This window comes from Epinephelus fuscoguttatus, linkage group LG9 (genome assembly GCF_011397635.1).
Source record: "Epinephelus fuscoguttatus linkage group LG9, E.fuscoguttatus.final_Chr_v1".
Taxonomy (NCBI): Eukaryota; Metazoa; Chordata; class Actinopteri; order Perciformes; family Serranidae; genus Epinephelus; species Epinephelus fuscoguttatus.
In genome coordinates this window covers 21927485-21950404 of record NC_064760.1, presented here as the reverse complement: position 1 = coordinate 21950404, position 22920 = coordinate 21927485, and the positions used below count along the sequence as shown (strand labels likewise).

Genomic DNA, 22920 nt, shown 5'->3' with positions numbered 1-22920 from the left:
AAATTTACAGTAATCCATATGACGAAATGATACATAAAAGCCCAGTTTCCACCACACACTTTCGGTATGGTACCTTTGGAACCAAAAGTAACCCTTCAGACATGGTACCTAGACCCTAGGGTTTCCACTGCAAACAGTACTCATAAATGTGGGCGGGGTTGTTGTCACTCGCTGCTCCGTCCAGCACTCACTATATTTCCTCCTTTATCAGTGTCCATCTTGTTTATCGTCCACAGAATGAGGCTGCACGCCAACACTTTCAAAGCAAAATAAAACAGGCTGCAGTGAGAGTCTCTCTCCATGGGATATTTAAATAAAGCCGGTTTGTGCATTTAGTCCTTCTCAGGCAAGCTCAGGGGTTTAGTGTTGCCAGAACCCACAAGAACAACGCTCTACGATGCTTTTTTTTTTTACTCCTAGTGAGGATTAGAATATGTGCAGTTCATATAACCTGGTCGAAATTAATATATATAAATGATAAAAGATCTACTCATTACTTTAAGCGTAAGTCATATAAAAACCAGTGGAATGGTCAAAGTTGTCAGAGTGAATTTTAAGCTTTACTGTAAGTATGCTGATGGATTCACGTCTACACCTTCACCTTCATGTCTTCACCACGCTACAAGTTAACATTCCACCTTAAAAATTCCAGATCGTTTTCCCCCTGAGTGTGGTTCGTTTGGGCAGGTGTGAACACAGCAATCACCAAAACAACCAGACCGAGACCTTCTTGAAGAGGTGGTCTCAGTCCGGTTACAAATGAACTCTGGTGCGGTTCGTTTGTGGTGAGAACGTGTTCAGACCTCGATCTGAACCAACTGCAGTCACATGACACATTGTTTGGGTTAAACATGAGCATGTTACAGTCCTGGAGGATTATTAATGTGCACCTCCTCCTGTACTGCCTTAATATGCACATTCAACACATCCAATGCATCAAAACATTGTTTTCTAGTTGGAGCCGCGCCTCGTTTTCAAACTGTATGGTTTGACTAAAATGAACAATGACAGCAATATAGTCCACGATGAGCAGCGCTAAAATCAACCTGCGTAGTTGTCCCTCCATTGTGACATTACAAAGTGTTCCATTTATCTTGCAAGTGTACTCTTCTTCAAGGCTTTGTTCACTTCCTGGAAATTCTGACCAATCAAGAGCAGCTTTCTCACGCAGGTATTTGAGCTGGTCCGCATGTAAATGCTGCTGTGAGAACATGAACCAACTCTAGGCAATTATGCAACTTTGAAAAAAAATGAGTCCCTGAGTCAGACCAAAGCAAGACAACTCTAGGTCTGAAAGCACCCATTGAGACTTTAGGAACCACAAGTAACCCTGCATTCTCAGAGCGCAGTGTTCTAGTGGGATAATAGGGCACTATGAGCTCTCTCAGATATAATGGAGCCTGTCCATTTGGAGCTTTGTCAGAGGGGAGAAAGATTTTAAATTCAGTTCTGGATTTCTGATTTTTCTTTTAAATTCTGTCCAGGTAACCGTTGGTTTCTGCAAATTTCATCACTGTATTAAAATCAATTTGCAGAGACGTAAATGTTTTTAACCCAATACAATGTGTTTTCTTCATTTTTTTTGTTGCTACAAGTCGATTTTCACAGGTTTATAGGAAAGGAGTGGAGAACAATAAAAATGTAGAAGCTTGGAAAAGTGCTAGAAAATAAAAAAAACAACACACAGTCTGCCTTTGAATTTCCAATAGCAGTGTAAGGAATACATGATATAGAGTAAATGTGAAGCACAATAAGCAGCTATATACTGAATATATACCAGATAGATGGATGAAAAGCACACATTAGCAAAGTCAACATACAGTGTAGCAGGCTATATTATCACATTCATTATCCATTTAGTAATCTAGCAACAATGCAACAACAAATAAAAACCTCTAACCATGGAAATTGATTATATATTCAAACCACAAACACAACACACCCTGCGTCAACACTGTTGTTTTGTTTGATCTTCCGGATTTCAAAGAGGAGGGAGAGGCGTCCTATCATTGGAGAGACTCTGACAATAAACTCCATGGAGGAAGAGCTTCGGGGACTCGCTGCCTTAACTGCAGGAAAGCTGCGTGTGTGCTGAACGTGAACAGACTTGTCAGGCACAGTGGCTGCCCTGTGATACTGTCTTTAGATTCGCACAAAGAACTCGCAGTAAAAGCACTTTCTCTGATGTACTTCCTTACTGCGAAAGGGGCATGATATGAACTTAGTTTCTCTTTATTACCTACCAGGCAAGCCAACACTATGTACGCATTATGTTTTTTTTTTTTCTTAGACAGGAAAACCCTGGGAGAATCACAGACAGTGGTAGCTGTTAATGAATTCAGAGTAACAAACATTTTCATACTGATACATTTTTATGTGCCGTTGTATATTTGTAGTCATGCCTCTGTGGATGGCGATGATGGGAAGTGTGTAGGGCCAACACTTTGGTCCAGACCTCATCTCAAACGCTTTTGGATAAATTGTCATCAAATTCCAAACAGACACTCATGGTCCCCACAGAATGAATCCTATTAATGTTGGTGATCCCATGGCTTTTCCTCTTGTGCCACCACCCAGTCAACATTTGCATGTGGACCCCATGCGGTTAGTAAATGAGCTGTAAAATGGGCCCTACTGTATATGGGATTGTCCATCGGTTCCATAACGGCCCCATGCCGATTGCCCACATTGGTGGGTTTACCCAAGTGGACTGCACATGGGTTATGCTCCGACTACTTTGGTACAGAGTGGGCATCAGCCCAAAGTGAGCATCATATCTTGGGGCTTCCTCGGTAAAGCCACCCAGTGTGGGTTTTCTCCAGGCACTCCGGCTTCCTCCCACAGTCCAAAGACATGCAGGTTAATCAGTGACTCTAAATTGTCCGTTGGTGTGAATGTGAGTGTGAATGGTTGTCTGTCTCGATGTGTCAGCCCTGTGATAGTCTGGCGACCTGTCCAGGGTGTACCCTGCCTCTCACCCGATGTAGCTGGGATAGGCTCCAGCCCCCCCGCGACCCTCAAGAGGATGAAGCGGTTAGAAGATGGATGGATGGATGGATGAATTATTCTTGCTTGTTTTAACAGTTATGTCCTATTTTATGTATCTGGGTCAGCGATGTTTTGAAATGTTATAAATGTGCATTGTTTATTTAATGTTGAGCCTTGTCAAAGCAGAATTTCTCTTGCTTTGTGGGAGACTTTAAAGTTTATCTTAACTTTACTTTGGTAATCATCTGACATTTCTTGTAGCGCCACCAGCAGGTCAAATTTTAAAGAGTCATAACTGTTGTTTATGAAATAGCGATGATGTGAAGGTGATGAAGGAGACTCCACTGACACCGTCTTGCTTGTATATAGAGAGGTTTATTACAAGAAGTACAGCATCAAATCAAGCACCTAGGATTGCCTGAAAGAGGGTTCGAAGCCAATATGAACTGCTCTGAATAACAGCTCCAACTACCCTGCTTATATAGGTTGGTTGTTTTTGTGAAATGTGAGACAAAATGAAACAGATGACAGAGAGACCCCCTAGTTCATACTTCACCAATCATTGACCTGGGCCATAAATACCCTCTTGACCCTGGCCATATATACCTTCTTGACCCTGGGCCCCTAACTGGTCATCGGACCCAGGACGTCACATACCATGTAGAACTTCAGATACTACATAACATTACCAAAAACCCTACAAAACAGCAGTAAATCAGCATCTTACTGTGAGCATGTTAGCATGCTGATGTTAGCATTTGGCTCAAAGCTCCGCTATTCAGCTTCACAGAGCTGTATGTACAGTATGTAGACCAGGGGTAGACCAGTCCTTGTGTTTTTGTTACCTTAGAATGAGTTGTTTGTATCTTCATAGGAAGCCAGTCCTCCTCTACAGGGATCACCATGTTGCACCTCCATGTTTCTACAGTAACCAAGAAAAGACAAGCCTTACACTGGCTCTAGATAGAGCCATTCATGTTTTTATGTCGGCCACCCTAGTTAGCAGCAGTTCCGTGAAGAGCCGAACAGCATCGGAGAAACATCAATCTTAATATGTGAACCTGCTTTATTCAGTGTTTTTACTGGTTTTAATCATCCGGTCTGTTTGCTTTAGAGAGAAGAGGATCTGTGCAGATTATTGCACTCTTGGTAAAAACTTCTCAAACAATGACCACTGAAGGAATTCTAACTGGGAGCTCACACTTGGCACTTGGGAGAAGTTTCAGTTGGTTGCAGTCTAGAGATTAGACTGGCCCCAAAAAATCCAGCCCGACCCCACCCGAGCCCGTGCATGTTCTGTCCGAGCCTGGCCCGTCCCTTTAACTGTAATTATGAGCCCGAGCCCGGTTTAAACCCAACATTTTTTTAAGGATACGAACATGGACATTGAAGGCTGACTCTCATCTTTCTTTCAATGGCAAGCCTTCGTCATGTGCCTCTCAAGTATCGACGTCCCCGTCTTTTTGCTGTCATATACCAGCATTGTGCTGCACTTGGTACACTCGACGAAGCCAACACACACGTTTGTCTCCGCTGACAACTCAAATGTGCACTCCCAGCCCAAGGGTCGGGTCGGGTCGGGTTCGGGTTCGGGTTTGGGCCGAGAATCTAAGCTCTGTTGCAGTCTGCAGTCCTCACCGCTAGATACCACTAAATCCTACACACTGTTCAAACAATAATTGGTGGCCTCCCTTCAGTCACTCTGAAGAACCCTTGGGGGCTGCGGAACCCCTGTTGAAGACCTGGGATGTAGACCATGTGGCAGCCTCCAGGGGTGAAAAAAATGAAGCTAACATGGAGGTGACAAAAACTGCAGTCCCTCGAATGGCCACTAGATGCTGGCTCCAGAAAGGAGTCAGTCCTCATAGACCCCCATGTTAAAATGCCCGACTTTACAGCAGAAATAATCAGGTTTACAGCCTGATACAAAAAAAACAATTTTGGTTTCTATAGCTTATTTAAACTTCTGTGGCAACTGTACTGGGAGTGAATTTTTATATAACTGGTCCGTTTACATTTTCTTAAGGCTTAAATTACACATATCTGAGGCTGTCTGCAAGGTGTGGCTACAGTCTATGAGATCTATCCCCACTCCACAGCTCCACCCTCTCATCCAAATATGGTCGTCAGTTCTGGCTCCAAAAAAAAAAAAGATGTTTACAGCCAAAATTTCAAACTCAATGGGAGTCTACACCCCAATGAGTAACATCACAGTAGCTACATCCGTTATTTTTATGTCTGTGGTGTAGACGCAGCCCATGAGGTTATTTGCTCTTGGTTTGGTATTTAAATCTTACCAGGAAAAATCCTTTGGCTCACACAAAGTGTTTTGTTTTCCTGTGAAAGAAGAATTTATATCAAGAAAATAGAGGACCAAATTAGCACGATGGCTTCCTTGCAAACAAAGAAACCTTAGAAAGTGAAACTTTGTTGAAAACAAAGCTAAGAACAGGACAGGGGAGAAGACAGCAGTGTGCTGCAGACTCTGTGATCACTGGGAACAGCGGTGCAGAAACATTACAGAAGCGCCTGCTTAGCATCGACAATATCACCAAAATGAAAAAAGAAAATCTTGCAGTTTACTTTAATATCTCTGAAACACATAATATACAAATGGCCATGGCCTTTAGTACTTTGCAAATCTCTTCACATCAGGCTTTCAGAATTGTGCTATAAGCATTTTAGGATAAAGACACAGCTGCATAGATTTTATTTTGCTGTATGGTCTACTGTCTCCTATCAGTAATAGCTCTCTAATGGCAGGGGGAGATTTTCTGGCATGGTTTCGATTCTCTAATATCCAAGAGGACAAGGTCAATGTTAATTACTAACAATTACCCCGAATTTTGACTAATCATTTGGGTCCTCTATGATGGCAGTGAAGAGCGCTGTCTCTGACCCTCATTCAAAACCTCCCGTAAGTACTCAACTGAGATCATAGTGAATGAGGCTATTCAGAGGGCCTGGCCATATGGTTAACATCATTGTCATGGTGCTCAGTCCATTGGGTGACTGCTTGTGCCTCCATAACAGAGACACTGCCAACCTGGAAGAAGTTCATCCTTTTCTTTTTTTTACTCCTCAAGCAGTGATTCATCCACAGATTTAACCACCCAGATTTCTCATCACGCTCACGTGTTGTTTCCTCCACATGTTGGTGTAACTTCGACTACTTTCCCCAGCTGTGTATGTATTTATGTCGGACAGAGATGTGGGGAACATTTGTGTGCTGTGTCCCCGGAGTAATTTCCTCAGAGTGTCCCTAAAGGTTGAGCAGAGATGTGAAAGAAACTCTCGAGGACCTCTGCCCTCTCTGTGCAGAATACCCCACAGAAACATTTAAAGCATGAGGGAGCAGATGCTGTTAGTGGTTTCTGAAAGTCACCACAGGAAGAGGAATCTGTTGAAATATGTTGCGCCTGCTTCATCTCTCTTTCTTTTTGTATGTCCCTTTTCTCTAAAGAAACATTGTGCGTTTCTTTAACTGTTCTTATGTTCTTCTGAAGATTATTTTTATCCCAACAGGGTATCAAATAAACAAAGGTTAAATAGATAATAACATGGATTATGTTTATCTAGTTGTTTTCAGTGTTTGTAACATCCTCATGCATGCTAAAAGGTCTAACTAAGCCCTTTCGTGCTATTTAAAAGCCATTTTCTTGTATATATGCATGGGTTTGATGGTACAGGTCAGGGGTGTCAAACTCATTTCAGTTCGAGGGCCACATACGGCACACTTTGATCTCAAGTGGGCTGGACCACTGAAACCACTGCATAACAACCTATAAATAACAACCCCTTCAAATTTTCCCTTTTCTGAGTGTGAAGAAATCCATTCTGAAAGCATTCATCCACTTACAAAACAAGTGAGGATCAGCCTGCGATATCCTGAGAAACATATGTGCAAATTCAATGGTATGTTTCAGTTTTTCTACGGCTCACTTTTATACATATGCATTTTTTTTCCACAACTTTCCATGAAAGTGGAAGTTCCTGAAGAAGCAGGTGAAGTCGTCCCCTGTCATACAAACCATTTACAATCTGAAGTCTCACCAAATGCGACACACAGTTCCGACTTTTGCAAGTTTGAACGCAAGAATATTTTGTGTTGTCTCGCTTACTACCTGTAAAGACCAGAGGTAGGACTAAGGGCTCATTTATGCTCAACATTAGAGATGGACATAGACGGAGCCTCCTGACTGTACTCTGCGTTAATTTCGTCTTTATTTGTGCACGTTTTCTGACGAACAAAACAGAGCAGAACCACCAGAGATCATGGAGGCAGTTGTTCAAGTGAGATACGACCGTAGTAGACGACAAAGAAATCTTAGAAATGGCAGAACAGAATGAATTGCTAATGTAGTTAAGAGAATTCTCCGTCCACTTGTCATGATGCATTTAATGACCACACAGACCACCACCATCTACAACGCTGCCTCCTCCACCATTGCTTCGTCTGTTGTTATATGAAACTTTTGACTCCGCCCTCTAGTGCCATCTACTGGCTGTATCTAGGCCAACAAAATGTGTTCACACCAAGCGCGATGCGAATTTTCGCGTTATGTTACTCGCTCGAGTTTGAGCACTAGAATATTTTGTGTTGACTCACCTTATACGCGTCATGCGTACGTGAGATTCGCTGAATTGATGAATGAGCTTCCACCGGTATGTCCTTAACTTCATACGTCCCCGGAGGATCTCAATGCTGATTGACTCGCGGTGCAAATCAGTTGCTGAAGTTCAGACTTTTTAACTCTCGTGAATAAGTGTATGACATAAAATTGCGCTGACTGCTTAATTTGCATATTTCTCATTAGTGTCCGTGACATCTTTACATTGACTTTACTTGCAATTCAGTTGTGTGAAGTCTGATAGAGATTCTTCTATACTGTAGCTGCTGGTTGACAATATTTTCCACAATGTTCAATATATTTAATGTTACCACAGGAAGTATTCAGCATTATTTCAGAGAGCTGTATTCAGGTGAAAGCTTCTGAGGCAGCATTTTACATGAAGTATCCCCTCACTGTTTAAACCTGAAACCTCTCAGCCAAAGTCATCTAGTGGGCTGGATTGGACGCTTTTTGCGGACCGGTTCTGGCCCCCTGGCCGCATGTTTGACACCCCTGCTACACGTGCACTTTAAGTCACTACTTTTGACATACTGTACTAAGTCACTGGACCTTTATGTCATGCCATACACTGCCACCCACTGGCCAGGAGTTGTCAGTGCAACACATATCTCTGGAAACCAAGATGGCCGACAGAATGCAAGAAATGTTGTGCCCCTCAAGAATATCTTGACTCTGGCAGGTAAATAAAATCTGGTAACATCTAAGGAGTAATACAGTTGGTATATTTTTCAAATATTGATTATATGTTGTCAGGAAATTGCAATTAATCATCTGTCCACCAAACTGGGCGTCATGCATCGCTGGCTATATTTCAACTACGATTAGTACTGTTACTGCAACTTTGCTGTTCTTGAAAATACTTCATCTGCAGTGATTTTTTTGGTTGTAAATTAATTGATTTATGTAATTAGAAGGTGATGTAACAGTTTTTGTAACAGAAAAAATATTTTGACAATGTTTTTGCAATAAAAATGTTCATTGAGAAAAAAAACTCCTTGAAAAATGCATGTTTAAAAAAAAAAATAAATGTAATTTTTTTCATGCCTAAAGAATAAAAACACTTGCTTGTGGGTTGTAATTATTTATGCATGAAAGGGTTAGACTAAAATACAGTTTATTTATTGTCATGGTAGTACCGTCAGTAACATGGATGTATCTGACAGCCAGCAGAGTTGAGTCCACTATAAAGAAGTGTCAGCTTGCACAGCAGGATAATATTGCTTCTTAAGCCACCCTGTGACAAGGCTATCTTCTCTCTCCAAAATCTTTTACATTAACTTTACATGAGTCAGTCTATTTTCTTTGTGTTGGGGGGGAAAAAAATTCATTTTGTCTTTCAGGGCTTATCGCAACCATCTCATTTTCTCTGACAAAAAAAAAGGTACAGTTTCATCCATCTGCTGACCTCATTTTCATGGCCAGGCTGAAATCTTTGAGTGGAATTTTCTGTGTGTGTGTACACTCAGCCGTCCCTTGGATGTCGTTGGCATGTCTCCGAAGCAATTTTCTCAACTATGAATAATTCACCAGATATTATTCCAAAGGTCATCTTATAGTAATTAGTACCCTGCTGTTGACTAAACAGCCTCAAGGTACCTGATGGCCAGTTTAATTACAATTTGAAATGAGTGTACTGTTTGACAATCTCTATATGTTCTCCTGACACTTCAGCAGATGACACCTTGAGAACTAAGTAGGTTTACAATAAGTTGGCTTGTTAGCACATGGGGATGGAGGGTATGTGTGTGCGGCGTGAGAAAAGAAACATGCACTGTGTGCGCTGTTAAGATCACAAAGTCCTTTCTGTTCAAATATGCGGTAATTACTGGAAATGCAGATTGGTGTAGTTGGGTATGCATGTGTTTTGACAGTGTGGACATCCTCTGCACTGTCACTGTCTCATTATTAGCCAATTACCATGGAAAAGTTGCGGGGCAGGTCACAGCCGGCTCTCTTAAGGAGACCGGGGACTGAACATATGCCGGAGATGCTGCAAGATGACACAGTCCAGCAAGCCTTTGGCGCGTTACGAGGTACATGACATGGCTCTTTGTGTCGCGCGAGTTAAGAGTCAGCGCCGAGAGATCCTGTCATGTCCTGTTGTTGTGAACATCAACCCCTGCACCATACTGTAAGCTTGAGGTTTTCTCTCTCAGGGCTTGTATGTATTCATAAGAGAGCAGTGGATAAAGCATTAAGGCAGGAGGGCCTCAGGTAGGACACACAGCCCTGGGGGATTGTCGAAACTGTTGCAGAGTTTGCCTTTGAGGCATCAAAGCTCATGGATGGATGGATGGATGGACACATGGAGTGATGGATGGGTGAGTTACATGGATGGACGGATGAAAGAATAGACACACAATACAGGTGTGTAACAAGCAACGGCCAACAAAAGGTAATAAAATAAAATGAAATGCCATGCACAAAGCTCTGTGTGTCTTTACTGTTTAAGAGGCCAAATGGCCACAGGTAGAGCAGACAGCCTCAGGGTAGTACTGAAGATGCTGAGAGATGATGGTGCACAGCGAGACTAAAGTAAATCAAAGTTGACATTCTGAGCAGCCGCGGCTCATGAATGAAAAGATACCTTTCTCTTCTCCTGGCTTAAACTTACATTTACTTCTTGGCCCCAAAACCAAAAGGCTAAAATTAAGGTTTATTGTGTTCTATTGATTTTCCTCTGAAATTTATAGGCTACTTCCTCGAGTCTATGGCCTACGCTGATATGATAATGGCTGGACAGTCTAATGAGTAGAGGAGCGACCTTGTGACGGGAAGCTCATTGATTTGCATTGTTGGACCAAATCAAAAATGTAGGGATTGATCGATGATCGCTCTGCCCTTCCTAAACAGACACCATCAAAGTGCCCTTTAGACTAAAGGTGCTACGAGCTACATTTTAAAGGCGCAATCATTAATTCTTTTGACCACATAAATTTGAGGTATATTGACATCAATAATAGAAGAGTTGCTTTCTGATGAAAGAAGCAGCAGTGTGTCTTTCTGTAGTAACTGATACAATGTTTAAATCATTACTGGCTTGTCTTTGGATCTTATGATTTATTGCATGAGACATGGATTGTTGCTGATGAAGTAACAGGAAATCACATAAGTGCAGTTCCAATCAGTTCTACTGAGCATCATACAGTGCCCAAACACTTTAAATGTATGCCTCCAAAGAAGAACAAAAAAACAACGTAATTTTAGGGATATCAAAGTTTTAATGACTGAAAGCTATTTTAGGGACACAGCATAACATACTTCATTCATTCATCTTCTAACTGCTTCATCCTCTTGAGGGTCGCGGGGGGGCTGGAGCCTATCCCAGCTGACATCGGGGGAGAGGCAGGGTACACCCTGGACAGGTCGCCAGACTATCACAGGGCTGACACATAGAGACAACCATTCACGCTCACATTCACACCTACGGACAATTTAGAGTCACCAATTAACCTAGTCCCCAATCTGCATGTCTTTGGACTGTGGGGAGAACCCACGCTGACACGGGGAGAACATGCAAACTCTGCACAGAAGGGCTCCCACACCCGGGATCGAACCGGCAACCCTTTTGCTGTGAGGCGAGAGTGCTAACCACGACACCACCGTCCCGCATAACATACTTAACTATGATATTTTTTGACACGCTATCCATTGATATTTTATTGACAAACTATGCTATGATTTGTTTTTGACATGCTATACTTATATTTTTAATATACTAAACTATGATATTTTTTGACATAGTATACTATGATATTTTTGACATAGAATACTATGATATTTTTGACATGCTATCCTATGATATTTTTGACATAGAATACTATGATATTTTTGACAAACTATACTATGATTTTTTTTGACATGCTATCCTATGATATTTTTGACATGCTATCCTATGATATTTTTTGACATAGTATACTATGGTATTTTTGACATGCTATCCTGTGATATTTTTGACATAGTATACTATGATATTTTTGACAAACTATACTATGATTTTTTTTGACATGCTATACTAATATTTTTTAACATACTTAACTATGATATTTTTTTACATAGTATACTATGATATTTTTGACAAACTACACTGATTTTTTTTGACATGCTATACTGATATTTTTAACATACTTAACTATGATATTTTTTGACATACTATACTATGATATTTTTTGACATGCTATCCTATGATATTTTGACATACTATACTATGATATTTTTGACATACTATCCTATGATATTTTTGACATGCTATCCTATGATATTTTTGACATACTATACTATGATATTTTTTGACATACTATCCTATGATATTTTTGACATGCTATCCTATATTTTTTTGACATGCTATCCTATGATATTTTTGACATAGTATACTATGATATTTTTGACAAACTATACTATGATTTTTTTTGACATGCTATACTAATATTTTTTTTACATGCTATCCTATGATATTTTTTGACATACTATACTATGATATTTTTGACATGCTATCCTATGATATTTTTGACATAGTATACTATGATATTTTTGACAAACTATACTATGATTTTTTTACATGCTATACTAATATTTTTAACATACTTAACTATGATCTTTTTGGACATAGTATACTATGATATTTTTGACAAACTATACTATGATTTTTTTTGACATGCTATACTGATATTTTTAACATACTTAACTATGATATTTTTTTGACATACTATACTATGATATTTTTGACATACTATACTATGACTTTTTTGACATGCTGTACTGATATTTTTAACATACTTAACTATGATATTTTTTGACATACTATACTATGATATTTTTGACATAGTATACTATGATATTTTTTGACATACTATACTATGATATTTTTGACATGCTATCCTATGATATTTTTAACATACTATACTATGACTTTTTTGACATGCTGTACTGATATTTTTAACATACTTAACTATGATATTTTTTGACATACTATACTATGATATTTTTGACATAGTATACTATGATATTTTTGACATACTATACTATGATATTTTTGACATGCTATCCTATGATATTTTTGACATACTATACTATGATATTTTTTGACATACTATACTATGATATTTTTGACATACTATACTATGATATTTTTTGACATACTATACTATGATATTTTTGACATGCTATCCTATGATATTTTTGACATAGTATACTATGATATTTTTGACAAACGAAACTATGATATTTTTGACATAGTATACTATGATATTTTTGACAAACTATACTATGATTTTTTTTGACATGCTATCCTATGATATTTTTGACATAGTATACTATGATATTTTTGACATACTATACTATGATTTTTTTGACATGCTATACTGATATTTTTGACATAGTATACTATGATATTTTTGACATACTATACTATGATATTTTTTGACATATTATACTATGATATTTTTGACAGACTATACTATGATTTTTTTGACATGCTATACTGATATTTTTGACATAGTATACTATGATATTTTTTACATGCTATCCTATGATATTTTTTGACATAATATACTATGGTATTTTTGACATGGTATCCTGTGATATTTTTGACATACTATACTATGATTTTTTTGACATGCTATACTGATATTTTTGACATAGTATACTATGATATTTTTGACACACTATACTATGATATTTTTTGACATGCTATACTATGATGTTTGTTGACATACTATACTGTGATTTTTTGACATGCTATACTGATATTTTTAACATACTAAACTATGATATTTTTTGACATACTATACTAGGATTTGTTTTTGACATGCTATACGGATATTTTTAACATGCAAAACGATAGTATTTTTTGACATACTATACTATGATATTTTTGACATAGTATACTATGATATGTTTGACATACTATACTATGATATTTTTGACAAACTATACTATGATTTTTTTTGACATGCTGTACTCATATGTTTAACATACTTAACTATGATATTTTTGACATACTATAGTATGATATTTTTTGACATACTATACTATGATATTTTTTGACATATTATACTATATTTTTGACAGACTATACTATGATTTTTTTTACATGCTATACTGATATTTTTAATATACGATACTATGATATTTTTTACATGCTATCCTATGATATTTTTTGACATGCTATCCTATGATATTTTTGACATACTATACTATGATATTTTTTGACATATTATGCTATGATATTTTTGACAGACTATACTATGATTTTTTTGACATGCTATACTGATATTTTTAACATACTAAACTATGATATTTTTTGACATACTATACTAGGATATTTTTAACATGCAAAACGATAGTATTTTTTGACATACTATACTATGATATTTTTGACATACTATACTATGAGATTTTTGACAGACTATACTATGATATTTTTTTTACAGACTATTCTATGGTATTTTTTGACATACTATGATATTTTTGACATGCAAAACGATAGTATTTTTTGACAGACTATACTATGATATTTTTTGACAGACTATTCTATGATATTTTGTGACATACGATACCATGATATTTTTTAACATACTATACCATGATATTTTTTGACATCCTATCCTATGATATTTTCTGACATATTGTATTATGATATTTTTGACAGATTATACTATGATTTTTGTTGGCATGCTATACTGATATTTGTAATTTTTGATATGCTTCACTTTGTTTTTTGTCATACTATCCTTTGATATTTGTTGACATAATATTCTATGACATATTTTTGAAATGATATACTGTGATTTTTTTTACATACTGTACCACGATATTTTTGACATACTAAACGATATCTTTTTAACATACTAAACTATGACGTTTTTTGATATACTATACTAAAATATTTTTAGTCAAATTAGTCAGTTTCTTAGTGTTAGTACTGTATGACGTCCAAAATATCATAAAGTCATAGTGTAGTATGACGTCGAAAATATCATAAAAAAATCATAGTGTAGTATGACGTCGAAAATATCATAAAAAAGTCATAGTGTAGTATGTCGTCGAAAATATCATAAAAAAGTCATAGTGTAGTATGTCGTTCAATATGTCATAAAAAAGTTATAGTATAGTATTTCATAAAAAAATATTTTTTAAAAAAGTCATAGTACAGTATGATGTCCAAAATATCATAACAAAGTCATCGTATAGTATGATGTCCAAAATATCATAAAAAAGTCATCGTATAGTATGACGTCCAAAATATCATAAAAAAGTCATAGTATAGTATGTTGTCCAAAATATCAGGAAAAAGCCATACTATAGTATGACGTCGAAAATATCATAAAAAAGTCAAAGTATAGTATGACGTCGAAAATATCATAAAAAAGTCATAGTATATAATGAGGTCCAAAATAATGAGGTCGAAAATATCATAAAAAAGTCATAGTATATAATGAGGTCCAAAATATCATAAAAAGTCATAGTATATAATGAGGTCCAAAAGATCATAAAAAGTCATAGTATATAATGAGGTCCAAAAGATCATAAAAAATCATAGTATATAATGAGGTCCAAAAGATCATAAATAAATCATAGTATATAATGAGGTCCAAAATATCATAAAAAGTCATAGTATATAATGAGGTCCAAAATATCATAAAAAAATACCATACCATGACTATTTTTTAACATGGTATACTAACATATTTTTTTGACATGTTATACTATCATATTTTTTCGATATACGATAATATTAGATAGATTATTTTTCGTCATGCCAAACAAAAATATTTTAGACATACTATGCCATGATATTTTTAGACATGCTATACTATGATATTTTATAATATGCCATACTATGACATTTCTTTCGACATATTATATTAAGATTTGGGTTTTATTTTTTGAAATTTAGTATTTTATTTTTTGACATACTATATTATGATACTTTACTACATACTTTACTATGACTTTTTTTTGACATGCCATACTGTGATATTTTTTCGACAAAGTATATTATGAGAATTTCTTCGACATACTATACTATACTATGATATTTTTTTTACATACTATATTATGACAATTTCTTCGACCTATTATATGATACTTTTTGACATGCTATACTGTGATATGTTTATAACATGCCATACCATGATATTTTTTGACATGCTATACAGTGACATTTTTATAACATGCCATACTATGATGTGTTTTCGACATACTATACTATGATATTTTTTGACATGCAATACTATGACATTTGTATAACATGCCATACCACGATATTTTTTTCGACATACTATACTATGATATTTTTTTCACATGCTATACTTTGACATTTTTATAACATGCCATACTATATTTTGTCAACGCACTATACTATGATATTTTTTGACATGCTGTACTATGACATTTTTATAACATGCCATACCATATTTTTTCGACATACTATACTATGATATTTTTTTGACATGCTATACTATGATATGCTTTCGACATACTATACTATGATATTTTTTAAATACTATATTATGACAATTTTTTTTGACATACTATACTATGATTTATTTGACATACCGTATTATGAAACTTTTTGACAAGCTATACCATGACTTTTTTTTACATGCCATACTGTGATATGTATTCGACACGCTATACTATGACATTTTTTTGACACACTATACTATGATTTTTTTGACATACTACATTATGATACTTTTTGACATGCTATACTATGATTTTTTTTACACACTATATTATGACAATTTTTTCAACATACTGTACTCTGATGTTTATATTATGACAATTTTTTCAACATACTATACTCTGATGTTTATATTATGACAATTTTTTTGACATACTATACTTTGATGTTTTTACATACTATATTACAACAATTTTTTTGACATCCTTTCTTTATTTACATACTATATTATGACAATTTTTTTGACATACTATACTATGATGTTTTTGACATACTATATTATGATACTATTTGGCATGCTATACTATGATATTTTTGACACACTATACTATGATTTTTTTGACATACTACATTATGATACTTTTTGACATGCTATACTATGATTTTTTTTACACACTATATTATGACAATTTTTTGACATACTATACTATGATGTTTTTGACATACTATATTATGACAATTTTTTTTTGACATACTAGACTATGATATTTACATACTATATTATGATACTTTTTGACATGCTATACTATGATATTTTTTTTACACACTATATTATGACAATTTTTTCAACATACTATACTTTGATGTTTTTTACATCCTATATTATGACAATTTTTTGACATACTATACTATGATATTTACATAATATATTTTGACAGTTTTTTCGACATACTATACTATGATATTTACATACTATATTATGACAATTTTTTGGACATACTATATTATGATACTTTTTTACATGCTATACTATGGCATTTTTTCGACATACTTTATCATGACAATTTTTTCGACATACTATACTATGATATGTTTTTACATACTATATTATGACAATTTCTTTGACATACTATATGATGATACTTTCTGACATGCTATACTATGACTTTTCTTTTGACCTGTTATACTGTGATATTTTTCTGACATATTATGATACTTTTTGACATGCTATACTATGATATTCTTTTTTACATACTATATTTTAAATCTTTTTTTCGACACACTGTACTATGATATTTTTTTTACATACTATATTATGAAATTTTTTTTCGACATACTATACTATGATTTTTTTTCTACACAGTATATTATGACAATTTTTTCGATATACCATACTGTGATATTTTTTCAACATGCCATACTATGACTTTTTTTTTACCTATTATACTATGATTTTTTTGACTTACTATATTATACTTTTTTACATGCTATACTATGACTTTTTTTTTACTATGCTATACTATGATATTTTTGTGACTTTATTCAAGACATGGTGTTATCCAACATTTTTAATTATATATATGACTTTATTTAGGACATACTACACTCAAATTATACTATCATGTTTGCATTAGATTGTTTAATGATATACCATGTGTTTTTGGCATACTATCCTCTAATTTTTATAATATCATACTATACTATGACTGTTTAAATGGCATTTTTAATGGTATACGTCAAACTTTTTAAAATGCCTTTTTATTCATCGTAATTTAGTATTTGTTTTGTTCTGTTTTGTTTTATACATTTACAATGGTGCTGGAACATAACATGCAATGGTGCCACATTTTATGCACCTTATCAGAGTGTAAAAACACTCATTTACCCAAAGAGTAATTTAATTACGCTCCAGTTTCCCTCATACTTTGCTGTAATATTTACAAAATAATACATGTATTTCATCAATGATTATAGAAGTGTGAAAGTAAAACTCCTATTTGTGTCTAATCTTTATGGTATCTGTGCTCCAAAACATGATTATTAATGGTTATTTTTTCCCCTTTTCCCATAAATATACACATAAATGTCACAGGCTGGAGTTGTTTCCGCAGGGGTATTAATTCCAGAAATGATGAAGGTGAAATGCCATGTCCAATTTGATGGGTCTTATATCATTATCTTGTAATTGCCATAATTGGAATACAGTGACAGTATGCTCTCGTGTCACATCTATAACTGACACGACCGCACTCTCAGAAAAACCTAATCAAACAACAATGTAAAGTGAAGGACACGCGGGATCCGTGTGTACTTTGAGGACTCAATATTTAATGGCTGAAGTAAAATTCAATGACAAGAAAAATCATTTCACCATATGGAAGGTCATTTTTTTCATAGATTTAAATGGGATATCTTACAAAGGCATGACAACACAGACTGTATAGCTTTAACTGACCAATACAGATTCGCTGGCAAGCATTGAAGCCTTCTCCCAAAGCAAAACTCAACCTGACTCACTGATGACTAATTTACAAGCATATACTTAAGTCTTATATCATATTTTGATATAGTTTTTGTACAAGATACATTTGTGTACATAAAATATCCTGGCAAGGTGCATGCCAGTACACACATATGTGCACACACACACACACGCACACTCATACATGCAAGGAGACACACACTCTCTCCCCTCACAGACATACAAGATCACCTATAAACACATTCAAACACACTCTCGTCAATATTATGCATATGTATCCATTTACATTACAAGAGAGATTGTCATCTCATCACTTCTTATGTTTTCCCTTTTTCCTTTTTATCAACAAAGCGAATTCCAGTATTTAGCCTGTGGTCTTTACTGTATGTGTCTTTCCAGTGTGTAATCGTTATTACTGGTTCTCAGGGGTACTGCTATGTACAGTTTAAAATCCAGTTTACCTGACGGTATAGATATTTGTGTGTACGCGGAGGCATAAGTGGCACGCACACGTCACAAAGTTCGAATGTGTACACCGTGTAACATTTGTTTAGTTCCATAAGACAGACAAACAGGTAGAGCAGTAAACATCAATACTGACACTGAATCTAATGATGGATGCATGAATCACACAGTCAAGTGTTAGAAAACGCCTTGTGGAGGTCCAAACAGTTCATGCAAATCATGACACACCTTGACATGGTAATCGTGACACGAGTTTTTGAATAGAAAAATTCTGAAAAATAAAAAAAGCAATCAGTTGTATGTATAGTAACCTTACTTTGAGGGCAGAGGGAGTTAGAAAAATGGGACAGTGAGAGCAGAATCATGCAAAGTGAAAACCCGTGATCATCACCCTCCACTTTTTGTCAATTTCACTGTGAAAGATGAAAACCTTTGATACAGAGGAACACCACTCACTCAGGGGAGCCCCTCCAAAATAATAAAAAAACAAATGCACATTTGTATGGTATGCTCTTTGTTGGGGAAATAAATAAATAAAAACACTTCTTTTACCTCTAGAATTGCATAATTGAACAAAATAGGACCGCAGTAGACAAAAAAAGTCATGTCGGTATCAAAAGCAACATCCTACAGATGTACATTCATGCAGTTATTCTTCTACTCCCACTAGAAGTAGTCTTTCAATTAATGTAGCTGCTGCAACATTACGATACACAGGAGTTATGTAGGCAGAGTCAAACACAGTGAGGGTTACAGAAAGGTAATATTGTGCTTACTGTACACGTGTGATCAGATAAATTATTTCAAACAATCACATTTTTTTAAAATACAGTGTGACAGTGTATTATTCCGTATTCATGTCATGGATATCTCTCCCTCTGTGATATGAGGAAGGGCACATTTTTCCCAACAGCAGCAGATCATCTCTGTACTTCTTGTAAAATGGGGATTTTTTTTTTTTTTTTTTAAGAACTTAATTGTTATTTTTCAGCTTTATTTTTGTTGGAAAACATCCAACCAGGAATTTCTTTGCCCTACTTTTCCCCACATAATTGTAAACAGACACTGAAAGGATTTTATTTTGAGGCGGCATTTGGAGTAAAAATAAAAACAAGTGTTGGATTTGCATTTGTCAGAGTGATAAAATTCAGATTTCCAGTGACATCTTGATGTATGCTCCCTTTGCTCCTTTTGATTAAATATGTATTGTTTCAACCGTTTGGTGATACATGACAAAGTATCAATGATGGAAAGTGATAGAGGGGGGGAGAAAGAGTGGTATTAAATGAGCTGGAATTGGATTCCCAAGCTGGGGTATGTTTATACTGCAGGAGAATTTATTTAAGTTGCTTGTTTTGAATTAGATTCATTTTGGTAATTGACTGAGGTGAAATTGAATTGCCCCTTTTTCCGTGTCCTTGACACAGTGTTCCTTTAAGTGATCATTTCACTGACTCTCAGATAAATCCTCTTTATAATGATAAGAGTCCTGACCCCAACTATCAGAGAGAATAGGTGTGGCGGCTAAGAGCATGCAAACACAATTTGCCTTGCGCCTTCCCCTCGAGAATGCCACGTTGCATTATAGATTTAGGCCTGTTCCCAATTTGCAAGATGGTACAAGAAAATGAACCGCATGAATCATATACCTGATGATGTAGACACCTGGCTTGGATGTTACAGGAGAGAAAAATGGATATCAGCAAAGTCACTTATTGCTGTAGCAATAGATTATCCTGCACCCAATCTGTTACAGCAGCAAGTTAGTCTGAAGTAGTTATCATCATCAGTCCGATTTACACACACAGGCAGTGATGCAGCAGGGAGGTCCTTTCAAATGGTGCCAATGCCTACCCTTATGATAACTGCAAAAAAAACATTCATATCAATAATTCAGTAAGACTCAGGGCTCCGGAGAAATTCTTGCACCCTGGTCTATTATCCCAGTGTCAACACACACTGTTGTAAAAACTGTTAATAGAAACTTTGCAGCCAAACGGACTTGTATGACAACACACAGTAGTAATTAATAGCAAGAACAATAGGTGATATTAATGATATGATTGGAAATGAGGGAGCTTTTCAAGCTGCTCTTTTCTGAGCGCTTGTCACCTTTTCATTGCCTCGGCACGTGCGGAGCAAGTTTCTGGCTAGCCAAGAGAACCATTCCAGACCTCCAAACCACAATAAGGGTCGCTACTGAGATCACACATCAAAGTAATTAGACTGAGAATTTCATAATTGGCTCCATAGCTGTTATTATGCGAGTGTTTCTGAGCAGCAAAATGTGAGAAATAGAAACAAAGGGAAGGAAACAAAGGGTACATTTCCAAAGCGCATCTGTCTGCGCCTTTCAAGGCTAAGCTGCTGAGATAATGCAAGGAGTGAACATTTTCTTAATAGAGTTGGCAGAGATGGAGCAACCACCATATGGAAAACATCTTGGGTGTGTGTGTGTGTATGTGCAGGAGTTTTTTTTTTGTTGTTTTTTTTTTTCTGTTATATTTTGTGTGCTGGTCCACGGTGAGAATGTAGAATGCAAAAGATTACCGGTGTTGTCTACCATTGGCCTAGTTATGCTTTGTAGACTTTTTTTTATCCTTCTGCAGTCCCCTGACCAAAATAGACTTCTGAAACAGGTTCAGACGAGACAAAAGAAACATCTTCTACCACCAAAGGAGTTTGTGCTGCGTGTTATACAGAGCAATACTTCACTAGAACTTAACAGAAACACCATCCACCCAGAGCTCATAATTAACATTTAGCCTGATTTAGCCCACTCAACACAAAGCACTGTATTTGCAAGTGTTTCTGCGCAAAGAAATGGTCTTTAAGGACACAGTTCCACTAAGCTGGGCCCGAAGCTTAAAGCGTACACTGCCCTTTCTTATCACTAAGCAAACATCACCGAACTGAAAGCAAACAATTCTTCTTTTTTTTTTTCTGTGATGGAACTACTTTGGTATAGAACTACCTTTATGTATTATACATGGGCCTGCTGTGTTAAAACCTACATTTCCTTTCAAATGCGTAATCTGTCAGACTGATCCGAGATGATTTTGTCTGAACAACAACATCGTGATCGAATCCATTCTCGGATGTCTTCATTAGTAAAACTGAGCTGGAGCTGGACAAAGTTATTCAAATGATGCATACCTCCACGCGTACGCATACATACTGCTCATAAAGTCACTGACAACAAGCCGGCTATGGACTGAGTCACATGTATGTCAGGGTGATGGAGATCTGTCTTTCACTCTTACAGCTGGTGCTCGTGTAAGAAAGAGCTGCTACCCCCGCCGGGCGTCTGCTGCCCGGGGGAGGAGAAGCTCGCCAGGGGGATGACCTTGACGGGGTCCTCCTTCTTACTGCAGTGTCTATCCAGGGTGTTGTAGAACTGCGGGCGGCTGATCCCTTTGTCCAGTTCATCTTTTTTGGGCACAGACCTGCCCAGGGTATGGCGACCATCCATGACCCCCATGCTCATCATGTTAGCTTTGGCTCCCCGGGCGCAGCTCTGCTGGAAGCCAAAGGAGGGCATTGTACCGGCGATTGCAGTGGTGATAGGGGTGGAGGTGGGGCTGTTGTTGCCAGAACCCTGGAACTGGGCCAGGGCTGGGGGCATCCAGCAGCTGTCGGAGTGGCCCAGTATCAGACACTCCTGGGTACAGGTCTCAGAGGCCTCAGCCAAGGCTTTCTGCAGGTTCACCTCGATGGCTGCGAGAAAAAAAAAAAAAAAAAAAAAAGAGAGAGAAAGAAGAAAACAACACAGTTAATCCAACAGGTCAGAGCTGGAGTGTAGCTGGAACACGACAGTGTGACGGGGGTGCCTTAAAAGCACCGGACGAACTCATGAGTCATAATGTAAACAGAAGAAAGTTGTCACCTTATCAGTGGGTGACCCGCAAAATGTCAGGCTTTCAACGACATAAAAGTCAGTGATA

The 22920-nt window shown here is 36.6% G+C and overlaps 1 protein-coding gene across 3 annotated transcripts in view; it reads right to left on the bottom strand.

Moving 5' to 3' along the window:
- Positions 1–21442: 21442 nt before the first annotated feature.
- Positions 21443–22920, bottom strand: part of pcdh11 (protocadherin 11) — a 165898-nt gene continuing 164420 nt past the window's right edge. For all 3 annotated transcript variants that reach the window (XM_049586015.1, XM_049586016.1, XM_049586018.1), the window contains one exon: positions 21443–22693. In XM_049586015.1, coding sequence (XP_049441972.1) covers positions 22236–22693 — 458 coding nt within the window. In that variant the 3' untranslated portion in view covers positions 21443–22235. The remainder of the gene's footprint in view (positions 22694–22920) is intronic.